Source organism: Pantherophis guttatus, chromosome 7 (genome assembly GCF_059756535.1).
Source record: "Pantherophis guttatus breed Tessera chromosome 7, ASM5975653v1, whole genome shotgun sequence".
Taxonomy (NCBI): Eukaryota; Metazoa; Chordata; class Lepidosauria; order Squamata; family Colubridae; genus Pantherophis; species Pantherophis guttatus.
The window spans coordinates 22,765,340-22,792,944 of NC_142069.1; the positions used below are offsets into that span (position 1 = coordinate 22,765,340).

The window sequence follows — 27,605 nt, forward strand, 5'->3', positions numbered from 1 at the left end:
TAATTGTCAATTACAGTTGTAACAAGTAGAATATATACATGCAAATGATATCTTCAGAAACCCGCAAACATCCAGTAAAGGCTTTGATTTTTGATAAACATTTTAATGTAGGTTATGATATAATATGACTTTCACTGTTTGAATTTACAGTACATTTCTGTTCTTACCTTTTAAAAATTGATGTAATATTTTTTCTCCTTTCTTTTTTAACCAGTATGAATAATTGCATTTTGGGGTAATGATTGCTTTCAAGGTTCTTATTTTCATTTTTTAAGCTTCCATTTGAGGATATGTGTATAAAATAATTTACATAATGGATCCTCCATTTTCAGTGAAGGACAAACACCAAATGCAAGGTACTAAGCTTTCAAGCTCAAAGAACCAACAGCTAAAAGGATCTCCATATACAACACAGAGAAGTCAGCAGAACTAGTCATTAAATAGTGGAATGAAGAACTGTGTACCCTTCCCTTTAATTATGTGAGAGTGTCTGTAGCAACTATGGCTATTTTGGATAATGATGGAATCTTTCTACATATTAGGAGCGAATCACATTGGAGAAGGTTGTTAAACCATCTGGAAATTTCAGAAAGTTTAGGTACATTATTACATCACATCAGAACTTGATGCCCCAAAGTGATGTCATTGGTGCATTCAACACGTGTAGCCTGGAAAAAAAAATCCACAAAATTTGGAACCCAGCAGATGAGCCTAGGAAAGAAATCCTTGTGGGCTTATATATATATATAAAACCTTCTTGAGCAAAAAAACCTATTCAAACTGAGGAAAAAGCTTCAAAGAATAAAATAAATCCTTCACAGTTAATTAAGTTTAAAATGTGCTGAGCAATTTCTCATCCTCTGAACTGACCTCCCTCTATGTCGGACATTCTTGGAAGGCTTTGAAGATAACTTGGTCTTGGGGCTTGGCAGGTCACCATTTTCAGAAGGTGTGGTATCTTTAATTGGTCCTGGCAGAGGAGTTGGTTCATGGATGATCAGGATGTCATCCTTGTTATGCTGGCCTAAATGCTGCTTTGCAAAATCAAAGCCTTTTACGCTAGGAGCTTGTAGCTAAAAGTGGAAGGGGGAAAAAAAGGAAAGAAAAAAAAATGAAGATTATTAAGACAAAAAAATTAGCACTCCTGAATTGACACTGTAAGTATGCAAGTTAAAATGAATCAAAAGGCCTGCAGAGTAATAGAACAATAAGTAAAATGAACAGAAATGTGGGCATTCCTGGGAAAGTGAAAGAATGATCTGAATAAGGAGAGTCTGAAGCAGCCCAGTGATATGCTGAGTTTGAATTTAGGTCACAGAAAATTAAAAATTCACTATGACTGCTGCTCAATCGACAGCTTTTTGAGGATATTTAATTGTCCAGAAATATCCCTGGAAGCAAAGTCATTATAAAATGACATAAACTCGAGCGATCTGCCTGGTATGATCAAAGCTTTCCCCAGCTTGATACTTCCAGAGTTATGGTACTTTTCCTGGAAACTAGTTTAGAGCATCAATTTTAGGAAAGGCTCATTTAAAGACATCTCATGGGGGGGAAAAGACTGAAATGAATGATCTTTACAGATCAAATTGTACTGAAAAGATGAAACAGGCTCAGTTTCAGTAAGATTCCCACTAAATGTGAATATTGTGCTCCTGAATGTAGATCCTCTTGTAGTAAATGACCAGGGTGAGCCCAAAAGAGGGCTCTAGCTCATCATCAGTCTCAAGTCCCTTTGAACCCACAAGAGATCTAAGTCCAGGCTGTCCAGCCCACCTTGAATTACGCTGACTCTCATCTACCTCCAATTTGCTTTGACTGTTAGTAGTTCAGATTCTTGTAGAGAATGTTAACATGCAATATGTAGTCTTTTGAATTTCATTGCTTCCTGATTTATTATGCCTAACACCTCTGCTATGGTTATTTCTTGCTTCTGTAGCCCTTTGTTTGTTTATACCATTTTTTCCTATATTAACAAAATCCACTTTTGTTCGAAGACAAATTAAGTTCCCCAAAACATAGCAATGTAAATAAACACATAGAATGCTCAGTTTAAAGGTTCTATTTGTTTTTGTTTTTTAAAAAAACCACACAATATTTATTTCTCAGCTAAGCACCAAAATGGCTCTTACTGAGTAAAGTATATCACCATAATCATCTTGTCACACAACCTCTCCCAACCTGACACTGGGGCTGCAATTTCCAGAATGCCTTTTGTGCATACTAGTAAGTTACAATGTACCTGGAAGGTGCTACCTTGAAGAAGATTATTAAAACTGGTCAAGTTGCAGACCATTCTACTGACAAGTTTAAACCAGCAGATGGAGATAAAAAGCTTTGAAGGAAAAGGTACTTTCTACTTGCTGGTATATTACAAAACATTATGATTTTAGGATAATAGCCTAGACAATAATACAATCCTGTGAAATATCTACATCTGTTGACAGTGGTGGTGTTTCTGGCTTTCCAATTAGGCAGCCTACTATATTTGAAAATCTACAAAAATAGCTAGTGTGCTATAGTTAAAATGCTGAACTTGAAACAGGGAGTCCCAGTTAAGCAATCCCTTTAGCAATAGCACTTAGACTTATATACCGCTTCACAGTGCTTTACAGCCCTCTCTAAGCAGTTTACAGAGTCAGCCTATTGCCCCCAACAATTTGGGTCCTCATTTTACCCACCTCGGAAGGATGGAAGGCTGAGTCAACCTCGAGCCTGGTGAGATTTGAACTGCCAAATTGCAAGCAACCGGCAGTCAGCAGAAGTAGCCTGCAGTACCGCATTCTAACCACTGTGACTTTGCACCACTCCCCCACACATCATTCTCTCTGATAGAGGTTGTTGTAGGGAGACCCCATGTATATTGCCTTGAGCTCTCAGAGAATAGATAAGATCTAAATGCAATACTAGACAATACATGCATGTACTATTATTACTATCCTGTTTCCACGAAAATAAGACATCCCCAATCGGGCTTTTGAGCGCATGCGGTAAAATAAGCCCTCCCCAAAAACATTTAACGCAGAGCTGGAAATCAGGCAAGACAGCAAGAGGAGCCCCATCTTGCTCCACGTGCCCCCCCAAAATAAGACCTCCCTGAAAATAAGGCCAAGTGCTTATTTTGGGGTTCAAGAAAATACAAGACAGGGTCTTATTTTGGGGGGAACACGGTATTAATAATAAACAATGAACACATAATATGTTAAACTCTCCCATCAAAATGCTATCCAATCCAGGGACTTCAGCACTTCCCATGAGTGACCAAAAAGTTTGAGGTTGATGGGAGTTGTAGCCCAAAATATCTACATGGCAGTAAGTCAGAGAAGGCCATTGTAAAGCAAAACTATTCGCTTATCTCTCTTGTTTCAATTTTTCCTTTTTGATTCATATTGTGCATGATATTGGCGAGAAAGAAGGGATATCGCCCCCTGCTCATTTTTATTGGCTGCACTCAAAGGAAGATAGACAGTTGACTCCTCAAATTGTAACAATCTGTGGCCCTTCAAGCTTTGCCAAAATCAGTCATCTCAATCCATAAACACTTTGATCTTACTATGTATAATAAAAAAGAATCCTTTTATATAGTCAGCTGAGTCCAGAGCAGCTGTTCATAGATATAGTTCTAAAACAGAGGACATGATCTCCTAAACAGCACTACTAAGATCTACAGGTAGACTTAGACATATGATAGATACATTTAGATAGGTTAAGGAAGTATTATGTATAAATATCCCAGCTCCAAGCCATTAAGGGCTTTGTAAATTAAATTGTAACTCAAAGTGCTGAAATGGCTCAAACAGAAACTGCAGTTCAATGAGATTACGGTACTGTATCTCAGTGACTGAAGATTACTGAGATGCCTTTTGTAGCAGCCTTCAGCAATGACATATCTTTCTTTCCCTAATCCCGTAACTGAAGCTACAGAGTCTGATAGAGGATTAACAATTCAGAATCATGTCTGATGAAAGAAATGCATTCACCTGTAAGTAATATAATACATGCAGAGAAATGGGCCTTCTGAAAGAGATGTGATAAAGGGCATGAGAGTCACGACTGGACATTGAATTAGATCTGCAGGTGTGGGGAAGGCAGAGAGGTGAGAGCCAATCAGTAGCACATAAGTCTCTTAACCGTTCCAAATAAATGCATAAATATACTTTCAGGTATTCGTGATTTCACAATTTTTACTGTATAATTTCTTTTTATGAGTGACCTTGAACGAGTCTTTCTTAAATCTTTGCACAATCTTGCTCAGGCTGACAGCCATAACTGAACTCAGAGCAGCCAAAAATGGCAGAGTCAGAACCAAAATGATATTAAAGAAACTTTTAATGAAATACCAGTATTATGATTAAAACTGTCCGACTTTAGGGGGCAGTGCTCATCTCTGTTTCTTAGCTGAGGGAGACAGTGTTGTCCAAAGAGACTTCCATGGTCATATGGTCAGCATGGCCATACCCCAAGGCGCATGGAACACTGTTACCTTCTCACTGAAGTGGTACCTATTTATCTACTCGCATATGCATGTTTTCAAACTGCTAGGTTTGCAGGAGCTGGGGAAAGCAATGGCATCAACCTGGGTTGTCAGCTTTCCAGCTGATAACTCAGCATCTTTAACCACTGAGCCATCACACCCCTTTTACTATTATGATTATTTTCCACTTATTTACTAATAGTACTCTTCTCTCACATTAGGACGTGTAATTCACAGGCAATGTTTGGAAGGGGGTCTGAAGGTAGCCATACTGATGCTTTCCTACTTTACATTAACCAACCCAGCCTCTGCTTAGTTTTCAGAAATTTGTTATCTCCAAAGGAATTTAGAATTCAGATGGCTATCAAAAACCTTCAAAAACATTTGACTACCTCCATTTAAAATTAAATAGAGAAGCTGGGTTAGGATGCAATTTTGCTTTTAGATAATCCTTGCCACACATGATCACAGAATCCCCAAAGAAGTTTCAGTTTACTTTATTGATTAGCCCTTGGGCCATATCAAAGTGCAGAATTCCAGACACAAATTATTATTAAAATCTGATAAAAAGAATTTAAAATGGAATTAGAATAAAATACGATTTAAAATGAAATTGGAATAAAATATGATTTAAAATGAAATTGGAATATTTATTTATTTATTTATTTATTTATTTATCGTATTTATATGCCGCCCTTCTCCCATAGGACTCGGGGCGGTTCACAAGATAAAACAACACGACAATAAAATGATATTAAAATAATCCAATTTAAAATCCCCAAGCAATTAAAACTCCCGGAAGATCAGGGAATTTGCTGAAAAAGCCATGTCTTCAGGTCGCTGCAGAAAGTGCGGAGGTCAGGGGCCATCTGGAGCCCAGTGGGTAACTCATTCCAAAGGGTTGGTGCGACCACAGAGAATGCCCTCATCCTGGGCACCACCAGCCGACATTGTCTGGCTGATGGCACATGGAGGAGGGCAATCCTATGTGAGCGCACTGGGCGGTGGGAGGCCAGTAGGAGGTGGTCCTGCAAGTACCCTGGGCCCATGACATGGGAATAAAATATGATTTAAAATGAAATTGGAATAAAATACAATAATTTAATATATAGATAAATAAAATATGATGAAATTACTGTGTTTCCCCAAAAATAAGACCGGGTCTTATATAAATTTTTGCTCCAAAAGACGCATTAGATCTTATTTTCTGGTTAGGTCTTATTTTGGGGGAAATGCGGTACTAAATGCATCCATCTGGCTGACAATCTTAACTGGGGCTTATTTTGGGGATAGGGCTTATATTACAAACATCCTGAAAAATCATGCTAAGACTTATTTTCCGGTTGGGTCCTATTTTCGTGGAAACAGGATATATTTCGGTATCACCCCTACAATCTACCCCAATCAGTCCCACATATGCCGATCTCAACCGAACACCACTGTGTTAAATGTTATTTTCAGATTCTGGCCTCACATAAGGTAACTTGTTTTGATATGGGGAATCCCCAAGGGAAAACTAGTTTCATAATTTCTTGACAATACATAGTAATTTGGCATGGATTATATATATAATTATTATATATAATTATATAGACAATTACCTATAAAAGCGTACCTTGATGTTTGTGTGTATGTTTTATCTACACACCATATATACACAGAGTTACATAGAAAATGCCATTTACTCTATTTTGATACATATACTGATAAGAACACTGCCAGAGCAGGTTGCTTAATGAGAGAGCTTTTGTACGTTTGATCACAGGAATAGTAATATTTCAGCTCTGGCAGCTAATCTCTGAGCAGCTCTAGAGACCCAGTAAAATTGTCTTAGTGAATTTATGACCTGGCAAAAATGCTAGTATACACAGTTGAAGAAGACCCGTGTGCATGTTTGTGGGTGACAGAGAGATGTCAGGCAGGAATATTTTTTAAAAAGAGGAGGGAGGCTTTTAAGATGGAGCAGAGATGCTTTAACTCTTGATGTCCCTTAATTACATCCTCAGATAATGAAAGCTTCCAAAGCAAAGTACTGGTACTGAAATGATCAATGGAGAGTCACTAAATGATTCTTTATCCTAGTTTGAATATTGAACTCTATAATAATTGTGTTTACAGAGGAAGTATAGTGAATATTGATCTAGCTCCAAAAACAACTTGATATTCAGTATCCTTATTCCCTAGTCAACCCACCCAGTCAGAATATCTTGCTGACGGGAGTCCCAAAGAAATTGTGACTTGAAACATAGCTGGCTAGAAACAAGTGGTTGACTAGTGAGTTTCTTATCTAAATGTGATGTTAATAGCCATCCAGGAAACCTGGCTAACTGAAGAGGATGAATTAGTATAACTTCCGGGATTTCAGGGATGGGCTTCCCCCACCCAAAAAAACAAAAAACAAAAATAAGGGGTGACCCTCTGGTGGACTATGATTCTATATTAAGCAAGAATTGCAATGGCACAGAGGGGGAAACTATATAATGAAGAGAAGTTCTCATACTTTCTAGTTGTGAAATTTGGATATCAGGAATTTGAATTAATATTGGTAAAGGTATACATTCCTCCAAACACATCCCTGTATTATAACTCTGACTATTGGACATTAGAAGTAATACTAGATGATATATCCATATTGTATCCTCAAGCCATAATTATATTGTTTGGAGATTTTAATGCTAAATTAGTCCATCTTTGTATGAGTTTGCTCAAAAGAAAGGATTCCCGAAGGAATTTCTTGATAATCATCCTCCGTGGTTTTCTAGAGACAACAAAAGTAACACTGCTAGTCTGCTCCTAGTCTCTTTAATTTTCAAAGGTAATCTTCAAATCTTGGGAGGTAAGGATAATATCTATATATACCCTTACACATACCACTCAGCTCACTCAAGTAGCCTGCTAGATCTCTTCTGTGTATCAAGAGATAAAGTTGACCTCTTTTCAGAGGTTTCCGTACATTTAGGTGATGCCTGCTGTTATTCTCCAAGGAAACAAAGAAAGAATGAAAAAACAAGATAATTACATGCATTCCTTAGTGACCTGAAAAGGTCTCTTTGCTAGGAAATGCAATGAGAATCTTTGAGCCAGATTCAGAAATCCTATGTAAGTTTATTGTTACTGTACTGAATAATACTGTTATTATTCAGAAGAAAACACAATGATTAGCCTGACTAGGTGGCTCAGTGGCTAAGACACTGATCTTGTCGATCAGAAAAGTAGGCAATCCGGCGGTTCGAATCCCTACTACAGGTCTCCTGCTTGAGCAGTGGGTTGGACTAGATGACCTCCAAGGTCCCTTCCAACTCTGTTACTGATCCCCCTCACCCTCCTTTTGCTCTAGAAAAGAATGAAGCTTTGGTTTATGTGATGTGTACATAACTTAAAACCTGAGATCATACTCACAAATCAATGATTATTTTATATAAAAGTAATAGTTACCAGTTCCAGATTTCTCTAATTATGTGCTTATTTTTAATTTGTTAATATTGTTAACAAATAGTTAATATTGTTAACCAAGTTAAACGAGTAGTTGACACTGTTACCATTAAATGACAATTTAAAAGTTTTTTTTCATATTACTTAATTTATTGCCCCAATTGTGAGACTAATCAAGTTTAAGTTTAAGTTTAAGTTTAATGCGATTTATATGCCGCCCTATCTCCAATGGACACAGGGCGGCTCACAACAGTAAAATACACAATGACATTAATGCAATATAAAATTAAAAGTCTGAATTAAAACAGTTTAAAATCAGTTTAAAAACTATTAAGAAAACCCCCCCTCATCAGTCCAGGCTACGAAATAACCAGGTCTTCAAATCACGGCGAAACAAGCGAAGGTCAGGGGCCATCCGGAGCTCCAAAGGAAGTTGGTTCCAAAGGGTGGGTGTGCCCACAGAGAAAGCTCTCCCCCTCGGGGTCACCAGCCAACATTGTCTGGCCGACGGCACCCTGAGGAGGCCCTGTCTGTGGGAACGCACCGGACGATTGGGGATTGTTGCTGGCTGCAGGGGGGTCCGACAAATATCCCGGACCTAAACCATGAAGGGCTTTATAGGTGATAACCAGGACCTTGAACCTCACCCGAAGGGCAACCGGTAGCCAATGCAGGCCACGCAGGAGGGGTGTAACATGGGAGTGTCAGGACACTCCCATCACAACCCGCGCGGCCGCATTCTGCACCAGTTGAAGCCTTCGAGTGTTTTCATGGGCAGCCCTAGGTAGAGAACGTTGCAGTAGTCGAGTCAATCAATTGATAAAATTAAAAGAAAACTGTTAGAGGAAGAAGGTCACAGTCCTAACCAACTTGAAGGTGGGACCTGGGGGAATAGATAGCTTAGCCTTCGTATGTGTGACAACTGATTTCCAATGAAAGCTCATGAATTGAAAAAGAACCTTTGAAGTTAGCTTAGATGTGTAAGCTGATTTTACGTAAGCTTAGATGTGTACACGCACAACCAGACTTCAACAGTCAACTATATTGACCCCTTAATTTAATAAATTCAATTTACAAGCTAAACATGGAGAGAATAAAACTGTGGTTATTTACAGATGTTACTGCTGAATTGTTCTCTCTTTCCAAGGAAACAAAATTCTTATTCAGTATGACGATGGAGATCACATCCAGTCAAAGCTCAGTGGGGGAAAAAAATAAGATGACTCACAGCAAAGTGGATTATTAACATTTTGTGTCTTTTATGCAACTATTCAACTAAAAGGGTTCAGAGAGATTGGTCTGTGATGAAATCACTGAAACAATAAGGACTATGGCATTACTTCCATCTCAGAAACTCAGTCCCATGTTTTATGCCTTTCCTCCCTCCAAATAGATTCCAAATAATTCTGACTCATTTTCCCCACCTTGAACTATTTTTAACTTATTCCTTCCAACTGTGTCCTGAAAACAATTCAACTTTGCAAAGCAGTGTTTAGCAACACTTAGGCACAGAGTATATGGAATACCCTGTTGCTTTAACATAAAAACAAGAAAATAAAAAGGTTGATATATTCTGAGACTGTTCACTTTTGAGATTCCAGATTTCTTTTTTGACTGATGGGTCTTTCTGGAGGAGAATATTCTTCAACCCAGAAGACTGTGCCCACTGCCAAATCCTGCAGTGATGCCTTGCTCATTTCAACATCTCTTGAGCTAAATCTAGAATATATTCCAGATTGGGTGTCGATGTCACCTCTCAGATTTCCAAATGTATCCAACAACTGAAAAGGATAAAGCACTGGGAAGAGCTGATTCTGGCTAACTACTAAAGGGTACATTCAGATGGTTAGTACCAGTAAAAGGTAAAGATAAAGGGTCCCCTCGCACATATGTACTAGTCGTTCCCAACTCTAGGGGGTGGTGCTCATCTCCGTTACAAAGGCGAAGAGCCAGCGCTGTCCAAAGACGTCTCCGTGGTCATGTGGCCGGCATGACTAAATGCCGAAGGCGCACAGAACGTTGTAACCTTCCACTATTTTCCCCTATTTTTCTACTTGCATTTTTTACATGCTTTCGAACTGGTAGATTGGCAGAAACTGGGACAAGTAACAGGAGCTCACCCCTTACGCGGCACTAGGGATTCGAACTGCTGAACTGCCGACCTTTCAATCGACAAGCTCATTGTCTTAGCCCTTGAGCCACCACGTCCCTGCTAATACCAGTATTTACTAGTATTTATTTATACACATAAATTATTCTCTTCCACTTCGCTAGGATTGAATTCTATCAATCACTGTGCCCATTTATAAAAAAAAAGTCAAATGTATCTGTCCAATTATCATTCAAGCAGATGATTTCAAGAATAATTAATAAATTTCTATGCCAGGCATCTCTTTTAAAAATTAGACAACTGGTTAGTAAAGAACAATGGCGTCTCCAAAGAGCAGTTCAATTTTGGAAAGCCTCTAAAAAGTATAAACAACCAAAACATCATGTGTAAAGTTCTTTGTAATTCCATTTCATTCTTTAATAGAAACCACTTTATCTAAGTGTCTTACTTCAGGGGTTTTAATCTCCAACCCCCACAAGATTCAGTTTAAAGTCCCTATATCAATTTTGTCACGCTTCAAGCTAAATACGTTTTTCCAACCTTGAGAGGGCTGAAATCCACCTGCCATTGATTTATGTTATACTGATGGGTACCATGAGTGGGATGACTTTTCACAAGCTCATGAAATGCAATTAAATGCATAATGCATTCAAAGTACTCTAGAGCCATGGTGGCGCAATGGTTAGAATGCAGTACTGCAGGTTAACTCACTGCTCACTCCAGGAATTCGATTCTCACCGGCTCAAGGTTGACTGAGCCTTCTGTCCTTATGAGGTCGGTAAAATGAGGACCCAGATTGTTGGGGGCAATATGCTGATTCTATAAGATGTTTAGAAAAGCTGTAAAACACTATGAAGCAGTATATAAGTCTAAGTGCTATTGCTATTGCTTTCAAAGAACTTAATGTATGTTAAAGACGGCTTATGGGCATTTCTCAAAGCAGTTTGGATAGTATTTCACTTTAATAAACATAAAATAGCTACTTTTAAGTAAAATAAAGGTAGCATTTAAGCCTTATTCTTAGACTGATTTCTATTTTTAGCACAAGCATTGTAAAGCAGAGACAACACAAGTCAATGGTGTAAAAGTCACCAAAGGTGAAAGTTATTGTTGATTTTTCTTCTTCTCTTCTGTTACAATAATGAAAATAAAAGCTACCCAGCTTTCTAACAAAATCACAATCACTTTCAACCTCACTCATCTTTTCCATGATTAATGAAACATGGTGAAAATATGAAATATGAAATGGAGAAAAACACTTTTACAACAAACCAATTCCTGTAAACAGGAGGGCAGTAATATTCCCAGACCTATCAAATTGTGCAAAATGGAACAGCTCTCAGATCTTAGCTTCCTCACTATAAGTCATAATCTGTATAAAAAGAAGGCAATTCTGAAAGGCTGCAGAGTCCATATTACTAGAGGTAATAATAATGCTCTTATGATGCAGGTGAGGCTTGGTCTGAAAATATGATCTAGATCTGCACCAGGCCACTTTTGCATCTATATTTAACCTTTTGGGGAAGATGGAGGAGAACAGTGAGCAAGGCTTTACGCAAAGTGGGCGAGGCCATGTCACTTATGAGTGAGATCAAGATCATCCATGTTTTGGAGAAAAAAACATTGCCTTTGATTTACCTGTATTGTTCCTATTTTAGGATTTACAATACAGTGATTGACCATCTCAATTTTGTGACTCTAGGTAGTTCAGAATACAAAACATAAAAAGAAGAAATAATAAAACATTACATAACAATGGGGATATCTGGAGGACAACTTCTCAAAATAGACTCAATCAATAAATAGGCAGGAGTTGATTCTATTGTTTTTCAGCAATTGCGAAAATTTTGTGATATAGTTAGTGTTCTATATAGTGTTCGCTCTTTTTTTACTTTCTTACAAATATTAATATTCAATTTATACTGTAAATGTATGCTGTTAAATAATACACAGACCTCATAAAAAGTATGAACATTCTCTCTATATGTCAAATGTTAATTAATGACAACTAATTTTGTTAAAATGAAATAGGTTTCCTTATTCATAAAGAACTTTCTTGAGATAATTTTTAAAAGGAATTGTCTATTACATAACAGCCTTGCAAACTCTAGACCTGGGATTATAAATGTTTAGCTTCACTAGCTTGCAAAATAAGCATTTTATGTCCTTCCATTTATGAACAGATAATGGCAGCCATTTTATAAGAATACTCTTAATAGTTGTTAGCAAGTCACAAAACACCTAGGCATTTTAGAACAATCCCACTTCTCCAATTCTTACCTTCTGACGCTGCTGTATGTTGCTCATGGTATCTGGTTGAAACTCAAGTTTGTCTGTGCGGCAAAGCTTCCAGTATAAAATTATGATTATCAATAGCACCACAGCTACAGGGACTGCAACGCCAACAATAATCCATAGATTATTCTGTGATTCAGGAGGAGGTTCTTTGACTTGATCTACAGCTATCAAGGGGAATGGGAAAAGGTTAGCATTTATGTACTGAATTCTAGAAGTGTTTAATCATAGCATTAAAGCATTAACATCTAAAATATATTTATCGGGAATGAACATTTAGTACTTTAGTCTCATGAAATCACACTGCCAACCTTTTCCAACTGATGTTCTCCTGATGTATGAGAGAACTGCCAGTGAGATAAAGATCCTGAGGTCAAAAGCAAGGTCAGAAGCTATCCAGAGTTTAAGGCTATCCACTGCAATCTCACTTCATCTATTCTCACATTCAGTAAATTGGTAACAATTATATAAGAAGCTAAATGTCTATGGAGATTCTCAGTCATCAAGTCATGGTTGTCCCAAAGGTGCTTTTTCAAGAGGCAACTGGACTTCCTGGTTTGTCTTTGAAGACATTCCACTTCTCATCCAAGAAGCTGAAGAACAAAAACCAGAAAGTCCAGTTGTCTCTTGAAAAAGCACCTTTGGACAGCCATGACCTGGATGACTGAGAATCTCCATAGACAATTATATAAGAAAGTGAATGCACAGATGGTTATATAGAGTATGACAGCCAAACTGGGGCAAAAGAACTGATCTTGTCTCTTTATTATCTGAACATCTGTTATAATATAATATCTGTTATCATGGAAGTGATATCCTACCTACCGCTAGGATGGAACAGTGGAAGAGAGCATATTTTAGTTTATGCTTATGAGCTTCCCATTACAACTGGAAACACTAAACAGAATATAGAACTAGATAGGTTCTTGGTCAGATCCAACAAAGCTTTTCTTATATTTGTGGTTTCTTACACTGCCTTTGTCTTCTCAAACTTGACTTTCTTGCATATATCCAGATTTCAATATGTTCTCAGCAAGGTCAGTTTGGAGAAACTTGCCATAACAACACAAGAAAATGCCTGGCATTCAGCATTTTATACTTGGGTTTTGACAGTATGCCATATTTATATAGCTGAGCAGTTTTCTGAAACACATCCTGTCCAAATGAATTGGGGTTACAATTCCCAGAATTCCTAGCCTTCAGCTGGTTGGAATGTACTGGGACTTTAAAATCCCAAAGGTGCTTTTTTAAGAGGCAACTGGACTTTCTGGTTTTTCTTTGAAGACGTAAGCTTGGATGAGAAGCTTGGACGAGAAGCGAAACGTCTTCAAAAACCAGAAAGTCCAGTTGCCTCTTGAAAAAGCACCTTTGGGACAACCATGACCTGCATGACTGAGAATCTCCATAGACATTGGGACTTAAAGTTCACAGACATCTGGAAGATTGTACAAAAATGTATGATCAACTAATATGTAATCAATTGGATAAAAAGGATTGAGGGAAGGAATTTCTATCTGAAATTTTTATAACTATTGGCAGCCTTTACAACAGGATTTAAATTTGACTATAAGTTGCAAACTGTACCTCAGAAAACAATCTCAATGGTTTAATTTCTCATCTGATTAAAAAATTTGTTCAAAGTGAAATTCATAAATATCGAATAGTCAAATTACATAATTTGTTTTTAAAACCCTGTTATATAAATACTAATGTATTGTAAGACTGACGGCAACCTGTAGAATTCTGAACAAGATAAACATTGCAATATCTTTATAAAAATTGCAGATATTTGCTATTTTTGTTAACTGCTCATACAAATAGAAGATTTATAAAAGCTACATATCATACCAACTTCAATAGTTTATATAAGAACATATGCTGATAAATTGCAATCTTGCAGAAAATCTATTAATGTCCCTAAAGAAAAAGTAAGCTAGCTATAAATACTTCATATAGTATGTTCTGATATAATAAATGCTGGCATTCAGTGCTAAAAGCTCCCCTTCCATATCTGGAAAAGTTGAAGTGCTACAGTGCTTTCTTAAATATCTACATACTGTATAAGCCACCAAACAGAATTATGAGAATTACCATCTTGCTAATAACCTGGGGTGAAATGCTTCCGGTTCGGACCGGCTCGGGTGAGTGGGTAGCGATGGCAGCAGACAGTTCGGACAACCGGTAGCAAAAATCCTTGCCCCCGCACCCCATGCCCGGCTGAGCCGCGCAAATATCAGAGGCTTTTTTTCTTTTAAACGCCTCTGACGAGCCAAGCTCTGATGATCCAAGCTCTGATGATCCCAGCTGAGTTGCCTGCCGATCAGGCAACTCAGCTTGGATCGTCAGAGCCATTTAAAAGAAAAAAAGTTTTTTTCTTTTAAATGACTCTGACAATCCAAGCTCTGACGATCCCAGCTGAGTTGCCTGATTGGCAGAGGGTTTTTTAAAAACCCTCTGACGATCAGGCAACTCAGCTGGGATCGTCAGAGCCTTTTGAAAGCATTTTTTACATGGTTTTACATGTAAAAAATGGTTTTAAAAGAAAAAAAAATTGGCCACGCCCACCCAGTCACATTACCCCTCCCACCAAGCCACGCCCACAGAACCGGTAGTAACAAATTTTAGATTTCACCACTGGCTAATAACAGAAATATTTTGTGTCTGGGAATCAGTCAAAGTAACTGCAATGGCTGCAGGACAAAAAGAGTCTTGAGGTTCTTTGTAAAGTCTAAGCTATCTGAACTGGGTTTCCTCAATTTTTTTTTGATCCATTAAGAAAAATTATATCCCAAAAAGGCATATATTAGGGAAAGTACTTGCTCAGCATGTATATATCGTGAGAAATTATGTACAAACATTTTTATGAGTTTTCATGCAGACTTACTGGGAAAGAGAATAAATCTATGCATAAAACACCACCGAGTTAGCCATATTTATTGAAATCTCAATGTAAACAATAGTCATTGGCCAAACTAGACAAGGTGCCAAAGGGCCTACAGTCAGATTTCCTTTATATGTTGTTCTTGTTGTGTGACATGGCCAACTATAATTTCTGAAGGGCATCATTGAGGGAAAGCTGGTTTAGAGAGGTAAGATTAATGTCTGCTGGGAAGCTAGTCATGACTATGGAGGAGTTACTGTTGATCAATCTGACAATCATTACAGAACTACTGTAACAATCAAATCAAAGGGAAGGAGAAACCATATCTCCTACTATGAACTTCTGGAAGAAAGGATGGTATCCACCTAAAATAATAAAAGAAAAGTAAATCTTCCCCTAAAGCAGGCATGGGAGCCTAGATTCAGTTCATGGGAAAATCCAAGCCAATTCATGCGGTTGGTGGAATGATATTAGGAAATGCTGCTTAATGAAGTAATAGCCCAGTGGTGGATTCAAATTTTTTTTACTACCTGTTCTGTGGATGTGGCTTGGTGGGCGTGGCATGGCTTGGTGGGTGTGGCTTGGTGGGCATGGCAGGAGAAGGTTACTGTAAAATCCCCATTTTCTCCCGAACAGCTGGGACTTGGGAGGCAGAGAATAGATGGGGCAGGACCAGCCAGAGATGGTATTTGCCGGTTCTCTGAACTACTCAAAATTTCATCTGCCGGTTCTCCAGAACTGGTCAGAACCTGCTAAAACCCACCTCTGTAACAGCCCCAATAATGTTCTCTCCTAACTCCCACCCTGGACATTATTAGTTTTTCCTTGCTGGAAGAGTAGCAGACACAGAGAACAGCTTGTTTGGCACATGCATTTCTTCCAGTGAGGAAGATCCTTGCTGGAGAAGCCAGCAGAAGCAACCATCCTAGATCAGAAGAGATTGCAGGGGAGCTTCTTACAATCGTATTGGTTTTGTCCAAGCCTTCCCTTTCTCCCTCAAGACTGCAGGAAATATGTGGGTATTTTCCCAAAGGAGGCTTCTTGATGAAAAGAAAACAGGTCCTAAATAAATAAGTAAGGAGTGTTTACCTTGAGGAGTTATCTAACCAAACATTGCAAATCAGTGTTTCTTAACCAGCATGGTGGCTGGGGAATCCTGGGAGTTGATGTCCATGTATCTTAAAATTGTCAAGGTTGAGAAACACTGATTTCAATGATATTAAACACTTCAAAGTTTGGAAATCTGGTTCAGTCTACACATCCCTAATGTTTAAAGTCATTTTTAATTTGAACATAGCTCAGTTTCTCAGTGTGGCATATGCCTCCTCTCTTATTTGTACTACTGTAGTCACAACTTCAGAGGGAAATCAGAATGAAAATAATCTAATACAGAGAACAAAAGCACCGTAAAGCCTTAAAAACCAACCTATCTATTATGGCAAAATACAGTTCACGGGGACATAATACTTAATGTTAATGATGTAATCCTCAACCTGCTATAAACCATTTGAAGATGGTGTGTGTGTGTGTGCGTGTTGCTGCAAGAAATTTAGGTTGCTGTGTCTCCAGAAAGCATTGACTAAACAGTTACCATAGTGAGCAATTAACCACGTAGGGAGCTGTTATGTAACACCTCTTTGCGTTGTGAGGAGAATATTACACTTCCAGAGAGTCCAGGGAAACAGAAGTGTTAAAATTCTCCACATCATAGAAGCTGAAACATTGGCACACATGCAAGCAGTTCCCCACAAAACTGTATGCACATAGACTGTTTTCTTGAACATACTGCAAGGATTACTTATTATTCTATTTGTTTGGAGACTTACGCTGGGCCACTGGACCCTGAATGCGATAACCCAGGATGATGGCAGCCTTCTGGATATCCACCCTATTAATCAAATCCGATGCCTTCACAGCACTGAGCCTTTCCCCATCTTGATCTTCCACAAAATAGACCAGCATAATTGGGCTGTCGGCTTCCTTTAAGCGTGACAAATTCACCATCTGAAAAGGCACAAGAATTTCAATTAAAAATCATGCTAGAAATGTGAAGGACTCCATTTTCATTATGTTTTGCCATCTCATACTTTGGGGTGACTTGGGTCATGGACTTGGATCACTGACACCCCATTCTTTGGGGTGAGATAGGCCATTGTCTATTTGAATGATAGCCATTGGCTGTGTTTGAGTGTCACATACTTTAGCAAAAAGGTTCGCACACACACACACACACACAAAAACACTTTTTGGAGTGGTAGGGTTTTGGAATTTTAGAATATATTGTGATTGTTTAAAAAAAAAAGAATTCGAAGGAGGGATTTATCCATTTATAAAATCATAGGGAATACTGGTTGTCCTTGACTTACAACAGTTCTTTTAGTGAAAGTCTGAAGTTACCATGGCATTGAAAAAAGTGACTTATGATTGTTTCCCCTTATGACTGTTGCAATATCCCCATGGTTACATGATTAAAATTCATTAATATTTATAACTGTTGCAGTGTCTTGGTGTCACGTGATCACCTTTTGTGACTTTCTGACAAACAAAATCAAAGGGGAAGCCAGGTTCACTTAACAACCGGGTGTTCTGCCCCAGCTATGGATCCCAAAGAACACAGCACACACAAAGTTTGTACAAAACTTAATTTACTAAAATAACTCAGTCTTTTTCAAAACAAAGGCTGTTAATAAACTTTAAACAAAAAAACAAAGATAAAGTAATCACAATCTTACTAAGGTTGGCAGAAAGCCCATAAGTAATTTGCAGAGAATCCAGACGTGAAGTAGAGTGAACTAAAGTTGTTCCCTACAAATTGCTTCAGTCGGCGTTCCTCCTTAAATAGGCTAAGGGAGTGGCCAATTAGCCCCAAGCCTTACTCTCGAGGAGACCTCCTCCTGAGGAGCCACTCCTGCCTTTTGGCCGCTCTGCGCACCCGTGCATCGAGAAGAGGCTCGTCCTCTTCATTTAAGGGAGCTTCTGGAGGCTGAAACCCTGCCTCTGGCACCACATCTTCTCCAGCCTCCTCATTGTCTGACTCGAGTGCCAGCTGCACAGGCTGCTGGCACAACACCACACCAGCCTCCTCGCTGTCAGAATCAGCTACAATCCGCACAGGGCGCTGACAGGCCACAACACCGGGTTAGTAATTTAACAACCACAGTTATTCACTTAACCATGGCAAGAAAGGTCCTAAAATGAGGCAAAACACACTTAACAAATGAACATAAATTTTGGTCTCAATTATGGTCGTAAATTGAGGACTACCTGTATTACCATTTTACTAGATGTATGTACACCTCCTCTAGCATGCACTCCCAATCATTGCTTACATTTTTTCTTTTTGATAGGCAGGTGAATGTGCTTCCAAAGAGAGCACAGGTTTACAATCATTTTTATTTTTTTGTTTCGGATCCCAAAACTGTCTAGGTTGGAAATAAAGAAGATAAAGACTGATGTCTAATTTTGCAGGGTCCCAGGTTTCCATTTTTTTAAAATTAAAAATAAAAATAAAAATCAGGTGAGGCAATAAGCCCAAAGGGCACTAAAAATGATATCCACAAGCATCCATGAGTCACTTTGAGCTTAGCATCATGTAAATAAAATCTTGGACTTCTACCCTGCCTTCCTCCTCTCCAGCATGGCTGAGCAGGACACCTGAGCACACTTACGTCCATTTTTATTTTGCACCTTAGCTTTACAGTTTATTTGATTTATAGCCCATTGTTTGTTTTGTCCAACAGACCAACTTCAATTAATATTAAATATGGTTTGTTTGAAACAAGCTGATATGAAACCACTGTTTTAAAGCTGGAGTTCCTAATCTATATCTTAAGACACCAAATGACCACACATAATTTTGCTGATGCCCAATTGATTCCATGTGAAATTTTATTTCGTAGCTTACGCAAAGACTTTTAAATTGTGTTAGTATTAAAAGAAGAAATAAATATTTAATACTCTTTTTTAAAAAAAGCAAAAGCTAGTATGCTTCAGAGCAAAGCTCCAGGTTTCATCATCTTTATTTTCAAGAATATCTTTTATAGGCATATTTATATAATACAATACTTATTCAAAAGCAACAGTGGGAGGCTATACCTCAGTGCTTTTTATAGAAAGCACTCACTTGCTAAGGGAAACAATATGTAATGGTAAAATGCTGGCAGTGGTAGTAGTGTGCTTTAAATTTTCTAACTCCCCTCTCCATCTGCTAGCAAAACTATAAGGACATTGCTTCAATAATCTACTTTCTGATTTAAACAAATTATTGTCTTTTGTACTCAAATATGGTCAATATTCAAATGAGGACTCTCCGATTTATTGAATCAAAAATAAATGGTAGATTCTAGTTGTGATTTATTACATTTCTTGGCTTTGATGCAATTATGAACCATAATTACTTTAGGATTGAAAATGGTTGCTTCCAGTCTCCTTCACACTGTTATAGGAGAAGGAGAGGGAAGAAGTGAGCCGGGTCATTCACAGAAAATTAAATATTATCTTTGTGTTTAAACCAGGCCAATGACAGACAATTACCCAGGTAATACATAAAACACAAGATAATGCCAGAAGAATAGATGCAAAATTCGTTAAAATTCAGAAAGGAAGAGTATTCATCTGTTTTTCAACCAAGTTTGCCTAAGACGCTCAGGGCAAATTACTAACAAATCTAATGTAAAATCCACAGTCAATAGAACATAAAATCTAACATCACAACTCAGAAATGGAAATTAAACCATGAAGATGAAATAAATTGAGAACGGCTTTAAAAAAAACACACACCAATGCAGAAATATTTGCCAAGTTTCATCAATGTGGAAATATTTGCAAATTAGTTATGAATACTTAATAGCAAGTCTGAATACCCACATTAAAGTTAAATATGAAAGATGACTTGTGGTCCAAGGCTGAAGTCTAAAAACCATCTGCTCACAGTTTTGCACATATCGAGAAACCCAGGGGAAAAATTGGAAACACTTCCATTCTCCAAACCTTTTGTTCCCTCCCCTCTCTTTTCTTCATTCTCCCTCTTCCATGGCTAAGGGGGAAAATAAGAAAAACTACATTTTTCTACAGTATCTTGCTAACGGTTATAGTTTTTCTGATTGTCGACTTCCTGTTCATGGAAACATTCACATTATTCTATTTTCTAATGCAACTGTAGGTGACAATGTGTTAAGGAGAAAAATAATCCTGACATCATCTTACTATCTTTGGAGAATGAGAGGAGTTGAGAACAACAGCCGAGAAAGCCAAAGAATAACAAGCAAAAAAATTAATTTACTGAACACTAACAAAAGAACAACATGAAACAAACCCCTAATTAATTCAAATTCAAATTCTGCTTACGCATGTCACAGTTAATACTGTTTAAACCCCAGCAAACGAAAAAGCAGCATCAATAAAATGAAATTCAAAGCATTTGGGGCATGAGAAAGATTTTTTTAAAAAAAGAGTTGATGGCGATGGTGATGATGATTTACTCCAAAAATTACTGTTATTGATGTTTTTCCCAACTTAAGCTTCACTTCCATTTTCTTTGAAATACCTGCACAATGTTCTTCCCAGCGAAAGTTGCTCTTCTCCATCTTCGCCCTCGGCCCGTAGCCTCATTCAACAAATGGGCTAGCTTTCGTTCCATCTCAGCCTGAAAAACTTCCTCTTCAACTTTCTGGTTGACAACTCCCAGAACAACTAAGTTGAAATAAGCATTCAAATAGGAAAAAAAAAGGATGCTTTTAAAAGATGCTTGGAATGTTCACCTTGACATCATAGGTAAACTAGACATTACTATTTATGGCCTGCCAGCAGAGCTGGCAGCAAATTCGGACAGTGAGGAGGTTGGGGAGGAACATGGGCCAGTCCTGGAGTCTGGGGAAGGCTCTGATGAGGGCTCTGCATTGGAGGCAGAGAGGGGGCCAGGACCGGATGCCAGTTATCAGCTGCCTTCAGCGGCAGACATCAGTGAGGCAGGCGAACAGTTGGAGCCTGTTCCCAGTGTGCGCATGTGCAGAGTTGCCTGATGAAGGGAAGAGCTAAAGAACAAGGGTCGATTTGGGAGTAAGGCCACAGGTGGACAATGAATGGCCCCTCCCAGAGGGAATAAAAGAGAAGCTAAAGGGGAGTGGAATTTGCAGGAGACAATTAGTTCGCCTAATTGGTTTGTGACTCTCTGAGACTCTGCCAAGTTTTGAAGATATCGGCCTGGCAGCTCTCCAAGCCAGATAAGATCTGTGACTGTAAATTCTCCCTTGAAAGACTTTGCTGAAGGTGAATGAGAGGAATTCACTGTTTGTTTAATAAAAGGGGTTTTGTCAGGACCAGGATTCTGCTTTGTGCTTTTTGGGGAAGCCTAGGTCAGAACAATTTCTTGTCATTAGAATAATATTCAAAATAGTAGAGACGATTTATTATTTGGGAAACGGCAACTATATCTTCGCTAACTGTTACATCAGGAAGTACTTCATGAAGAATCTGGTTCTAAAAAAGTTTCGTGCATAAATTTTAGTACAGTATAATAATTTAAAGGATGGGAAATAGTGCCATCAGGTGCTTATGTACACCATCTCTAGAAGGCCACTGAGATCCTCATAGTAAATAATTTTTAACACAGCTGAAATTTTATAAGACTGTTAACTTTCATAAGAGGCATGGATTCTCACCTGAAGTCTCATGAAATTTCAAATTGTATAGTGAATACATGGGAATAACTGAAATTATGTGAAATGTGACCATCACATAACATTCTGGTCATTTTAAAAGTATTATATTTTCTGGCACTTATGTCTTTTTGCACAATAATCACTAGATCAGGGGTGTCAAACTTGCATTGTCACGGCAGCATCATGTGACATATTGCAACTTTTCCCCCCTTTGCTAAACTGGGTGTGGGCGTGGTCAGCACTTGTCACATCCAGCCCATGGGCCGTGAGTTTGACAGCCCTGCCCTAGATGATGGCTAGTATCTGAAAGGTTTGCCAACTCCCATTACTGTATATAGAACTTTGACCTAAATAAAGGGTATAAAAAATTAGGAAAAAGAGCTAGCCAAACTATTTTTGTGTGTGCATATGTTCACGCCTTCAAGTCAGTCTTCATTCCTAGCAACTTTGGATTAATCCTTGCAGTTTTCTTGGCAGGAATTTTGGAAGTTTTGGCCATTACTTACTTCATAGGGTTCAGGGGTCACTGACTCAAGGAGATCCAGCTGACTTAGTTTTCAAGGCGGGACTACAACTTATCCAGTTTGTAGTCTAGTAACTTAACTACTGTACCAAACTGACTCTCATAAAAACCACTAGAGCAAGGTTATCAAACTGGCAGCCCATGGGCCAATTGCATCATCTGCAGGCCACACCCATCCTGGCTCTGGAAAGGCAAAAAAGTCATAATATGTCATGTGACATCACGTGACGCAATTTGGCACCCGTGCATTAGAGTATAATAAATTGTACTTTTACTTATCACTTCTTTTTCCTAAAATTCACTTTGCATACCTACTAGGTATTTTCTCTATTGATCCTTACTAATCCTTAGCTTTGGCTCTAAGAATTACATCATGGAATTAACCTTTGAAATAGATGGTTTTCTGTTGGCCATGCAGATGTTTAAATTTACCTGCCTCTCCATTTTTGTGATAGTAGGGACATTTGCAGTGTTTGCCTTCCAAGTTTTTTTAAATCATCGAACTATTTAATGCAAAACAGGGCCATTAAAGAATGAACACAAATACTACTGTCAAATGTAGTTCAACCCTACTAATAGTTCCTTGCATATTTGTTCATATCAGGAACTCTCACAGTAAATGAATGATTCATTATTCAGAACTTATGTATTTACTACTGATAGGATTAAGTGAATGGTCTTCAAAATTTAATATTGAAAGAAAAAATTTAAAATTGAATCTGTGTGTAGTGGAAACTTACTGAGTAGAAAATGAAGCCTGCCCAAGAATCTACAATGGATGTGAGCAAGAAATGGTAGCATAAAAGGAGGATGTAAGATAGACATGTAGGCAAAAATTAGCTGGGTCTTTAGAGTGGGAAATGAAAGAATACAAACTGTAAAAACAGCTGCAAGAGGAAATGGCTAGCCAGGGAAAATTAACTGAATTGTAAAACAGGAAAGGCAAAGCTAAAACTGAAAAACAGGAAAAATCTATTGTTCTAAGAATCCATAAAATAACTCAGAACTCAAAACAGACAACTGAGCATGCCTAATGAACTGATTAATATTATTTGACACACCTTGCATATATTATCTGCTAATTTTGATGTACATGTGATGTATGATTTAGTATGTTTAAGGAAGGTAGCAGGAAATATGTAGGAGGCGGTCGGGAAGAGTGTAGCCTCATAGTACCTTAGCCAATGGGGAATGAGGAAGGATGTGGCAGCTGGGATAGGGTTGTATAAAGAAGGGAATATTTTCGGTTGGAACTTTGGAGAAAACATTTTGAAAAGTTCTTCTCCCCGTTTGTTGCAATAAATGAAACAAAAGGCCTTCGCTGGGTTTTGGCTGGTTATTGGCAAGGTGAGCTTGCCTCTGGTCATGAAGGAAAGTAACCAGGATCACATAACACTGCTAAATCTCTCATTGTGTTTATCTCTTTGTCTGTCTGTACCCTCAATACATACATATTATACATTATACATTATACATACATATAGTTTTTGAATCAAGGTACCTAAAATCCGCTAACTTAAAAAATGTATAAAAATTCAGGGAGCCATTACTCCTGTGGAATTGAAATTTTCACAATGTTCAGACCAGTTTTATTTGCAAAATTGTGGCAATTGCAGTATCTCCGTGGTCATGTGATCATGATTTCTGATAAAGTCAATGGGGAAGCCAGCAGGAAGCCAGAAGTCACTTCCGCACCTGCTGCTTTTTTGACTGCCTGTGGTCATTCTATTTATCTGCTTAGGTAAATAAATATTGACTTATTATTGAATTTGCCATTACAAATATTTTTATGAATGTATGATTTTTTGAATTTATATACTCTTCTTAAATGATCACAGGGCGGTCCAGGATTTGGATAAAAATACATTGTCAGCCTAAAATTTAACGTTCATTCTAATCATATCACACTGCACCGCCTTTCTCTCAAAGCATGTTATGCTATATCTAGTATAATTCAAAGTTACACAAATGTAGGTCTGCTATGTGCTGAAAAATAATATTTTACACCCACATATTTCACTAGACATTTTTTACATGCGAAGGGATGTTCTTCACCCAAAAAAAAAAAAAAAAGATTCTTGTTATTTAGAGTATGGAGTTATGCATTTCAAAGAATAAAGAGCAGCTTGCTCTATTCAGTTTCTCCCTCTGTCATGATGTGGCATTACTCATCCTGTATCTTGACATTATGATGATCGATTTCATCAACCCCTCACAGTGGCAGGCTGTCAAAGCTTCATTCACATACAGAAAGAAATGTCTATTCTAGAAAATTTATCTTCTGAAAATTCAGGAGTTTGTAAAGAAACAGTGAAGAACAGTGAAGAACAAAGATCCAAAAAAATAAGCTCTTTTTATAACAAAGAAGCTCTAGTAATGAAGATCACCAACTGCAGAATCTGGAATCAGGTCATATTTATATCCGACCAGAGTTTAAATATTATGTCTCTTCCTTCCACTCCTATGTTATTATGGATTTCTTCCATTCCCTTTTTGACCTAGGATGTGGAAGGCAACTGCACAATATTTTGATTATAGGCCTTTTGATCAAAATCTTCTTGCCTGCAGCATTGGCAACTTCCGCTCTCTTGTCCATATGGAGTAAAGTGCAGACATACACACTGTATACACTGTGACTTCACATAATTACACATTACAGGGACAAATGATCATCTGTAACTAAACTAAAATATCTGGCAGTGGTCCTACAGCAAGTACTATATACTATGCCTCACAGACAGTTATATCTTCCATTTCTGGATGTTTAATCATTATCGGGCCTGAAAAAAGTAGAAATTATAATAATCTGTACTGAGAAATAATTCAGTTGAGAAGGTTCAGGATAAATTTTCTCTTCTAGGGAATTAAAGCACACTTCTTGTGCCATAAATTTTCAGTGTTTCTTCACTCTGTCACTTTGCTCTATTAAAGGGGTTTCATAATTAGGCAATCTTTGGACCGGACTCAGAAAGTATCATAGGCTAAAAGGCTATCAATACAACAGCCATTGTGCTATTCCTGACTAACATTATTCCCTTGGCCAATGGTCAGTAAAAGAGGAAGAATTAGTAAGGGGAAAGGTGGCTAATGGAGACCATTATTGAAATCTTAGTTGATCACCTTTGCATTAACTTCAAGGAGAGCAAAGGAGACTTTGGCCACTGCTATTCATATCTGCATTTGAAAAATACAAGGAAATATTAATTATATATTCTCTATTACTCTGATAATATCATGTGGAGAGATTATTCAGTTACACGATACATACCTGTTCTTACCCAGGAAGATTTCATCAAGTGTGATGTATTCAGTTGGGGGTAATAAACAGCTGGAAAATTTTAAAAAAATGAGAGAAGGGGTAAAGAAATATAAAAAGACCCAGAGAGACAACAAACCAGAATCAAGAGAGCATTTTATAATTCATAGTAAAACAGTGAAATAACTTGGCCACCATCCTAGGGAAAAATCAATTGACCAAGATAATAATTACCACCAGTTTTATGTTCTGACCATTAAACTAAATTAATTAAAATCCCACAGAGCTATTATATGCTTTCATATTAGGAAATACCAGAGAGGGGAAGAAATTGTACTGTATAAAATTAACAAGTTGCACATAAGGGCTAGGCTTCCTGTCTAGACAAACACAGTGGCTGCCTAAACGTATTATTTTCCGGAATCTGGTATGTGTATATATAAAGTGGCATTAAGCATTAATAGCATCTGATTCAATGTGTAAAATTCTATGATGAAATAATGTATTCTTTATTCCCTTTTTTTGACCTAAAATTAATCTTACTACTTTATCCCCCCCACCCCCGCAAATGGAATAAAAAACTGGCAATGCAATATAATGATAAAGGTACTGTTGGGACAGAAGGCTAAAATGAAAGATTAATACTATGTACATCACAGTTCCTAAGCAGAGCTGTGCATCCAGCCGTCTGTCCTTATTGGGATGAAGACTGCACTTAGGTTTAGAGGGCATGCTGAGAATTGGGGCCAAGAATTAGACAGGGCCAGGAATTAAACTAAATTCAATTTAATTTATATGCAATTAAAAGTAATTAAATATAGTTTGGTGATGTTTTTGCATGGCTAACAATCAGTTTACAACTAAAATAAAGCAGAAGACCAAGATAATAAACTCTAGCCAGATAATCTCACAGGCATGTTATACATAAAGAGATACAAAACCAGTACTCTAAAGGTGATATCAAAATATAGATTAGCTTAAAGCAGATAATGTGGTAAGGCTTCCATCTTGGAATTCTCTGAAGAACAGGATGAATCAGCTACGCTCAGAGGTGGGCTGCTGCCGGTTCAGACCAGTTCGCCTGAACTGGTTGTTCGGATTCTGTGAGGTTTGGACAACCGGCAAATTGGACCACTGGCTGGCCTCGCCCCCACCCATTTTTGGGCCATTTTCAGGCCATTTTCTTGGCCATTTTTCGGCTGTGTTTCCAGCCAAAATCGGCCCAGAAAAAAGCCTGGAAAACGGCCCAAAACAGCCTGGAAAATGACCTGAAAATGGCCCAAAAAAGCTTGCTGAGAGAGATAGAGAAGCCGGGTAAGCCAGACCCAGATGTGTCCCGGGACCCCTCCTCCCAGAAGCAGCAACCACACACTCTTCCCCTCTCTGCTAGCCCCCTTCTTCACATGGGATCACCCAGCAACGGAGACAGAGAGGGAGAAGGGGGCGGCATTTCTATGTGCTCCCATTTCTGTGTGGCACTCTCACCTCAATGCTAGCAGCCGCCGCTGCCCACTTCTCCATTTCCATCTCCACTGCTGGGTGATCCAGTGTGAAGAAGGGGGCTAGTAGAGAGGGGAGAGTGTGAGGTTGCTGCTTCTGAGATGAGGGGACCTGGGAAGTGTCTGGGTCTAGCTTACCCAGCTTTTCTTCCTCTCGCAGCCAGCTTTCCCAGTCTAGCTTGATTCTCTCTCTCTCTCTCTCTCTCTCTCTCTCTCTCTCTCTCTCATACACACACACACACACACACAGGTTGGATCTTTCTTTCCTGCCACCCCCCACCCCACCGGAGACCCCTGGATTCCCTCCCCAACCCTGCCTGTCCCATACAGGTACCACCCACACAAGTGACGTAGAGTTGGCCACACCCACTCAGTCACATGACTCCCACCCAGTCAGTCATTAGGGCAGAGAACCGGTTGTTAAAAAATTTGAGCCCACCACTGGCTATGCTTCCTCAGTCCCTATAAAACGAGCA

General features: G+C 38.4%; 1 protein-coding gene across 3 annotated transcripts in view; it reads right to left on the reverse strand.

Annotated features, from left to right (window-relative positions):
* The window catches only part of KIAA1549 (KIAA1549 ortholog), a 133,754-nt gene that overhangs the window by 24,234 nt on the left and 81,915 nt on the right, over positions 1-27,605 (reverse strand). For all 3 annotated transcript variants that reach the window (XM_087873771.1, XM_087873773.1, XM_034403287.3), the window contains exons 7-11: positions 25,643-25,702; positions 20,738-20,883; positions 17,019-17,196; positions 12,297-12,478; positions 871-1,073 (exon numbers count right to left, since the gene is read on the reverse strand). In XM_087873771.1, the coding sequence (XP_087729897.1) occupies positions 871-1,073; positions 12,297-12,478; positions 17,019-17,196; positions 20,738-20,883; positions 25,643-25,702 (769 nt within the window). The remainder of the gene's footprint in view (positions 1-870; positions 1,074-12,296; positions 12,479-17,018; positions 17,197-20,737; positions 20,884-25,642; positions 25,703-27,605) is intronic.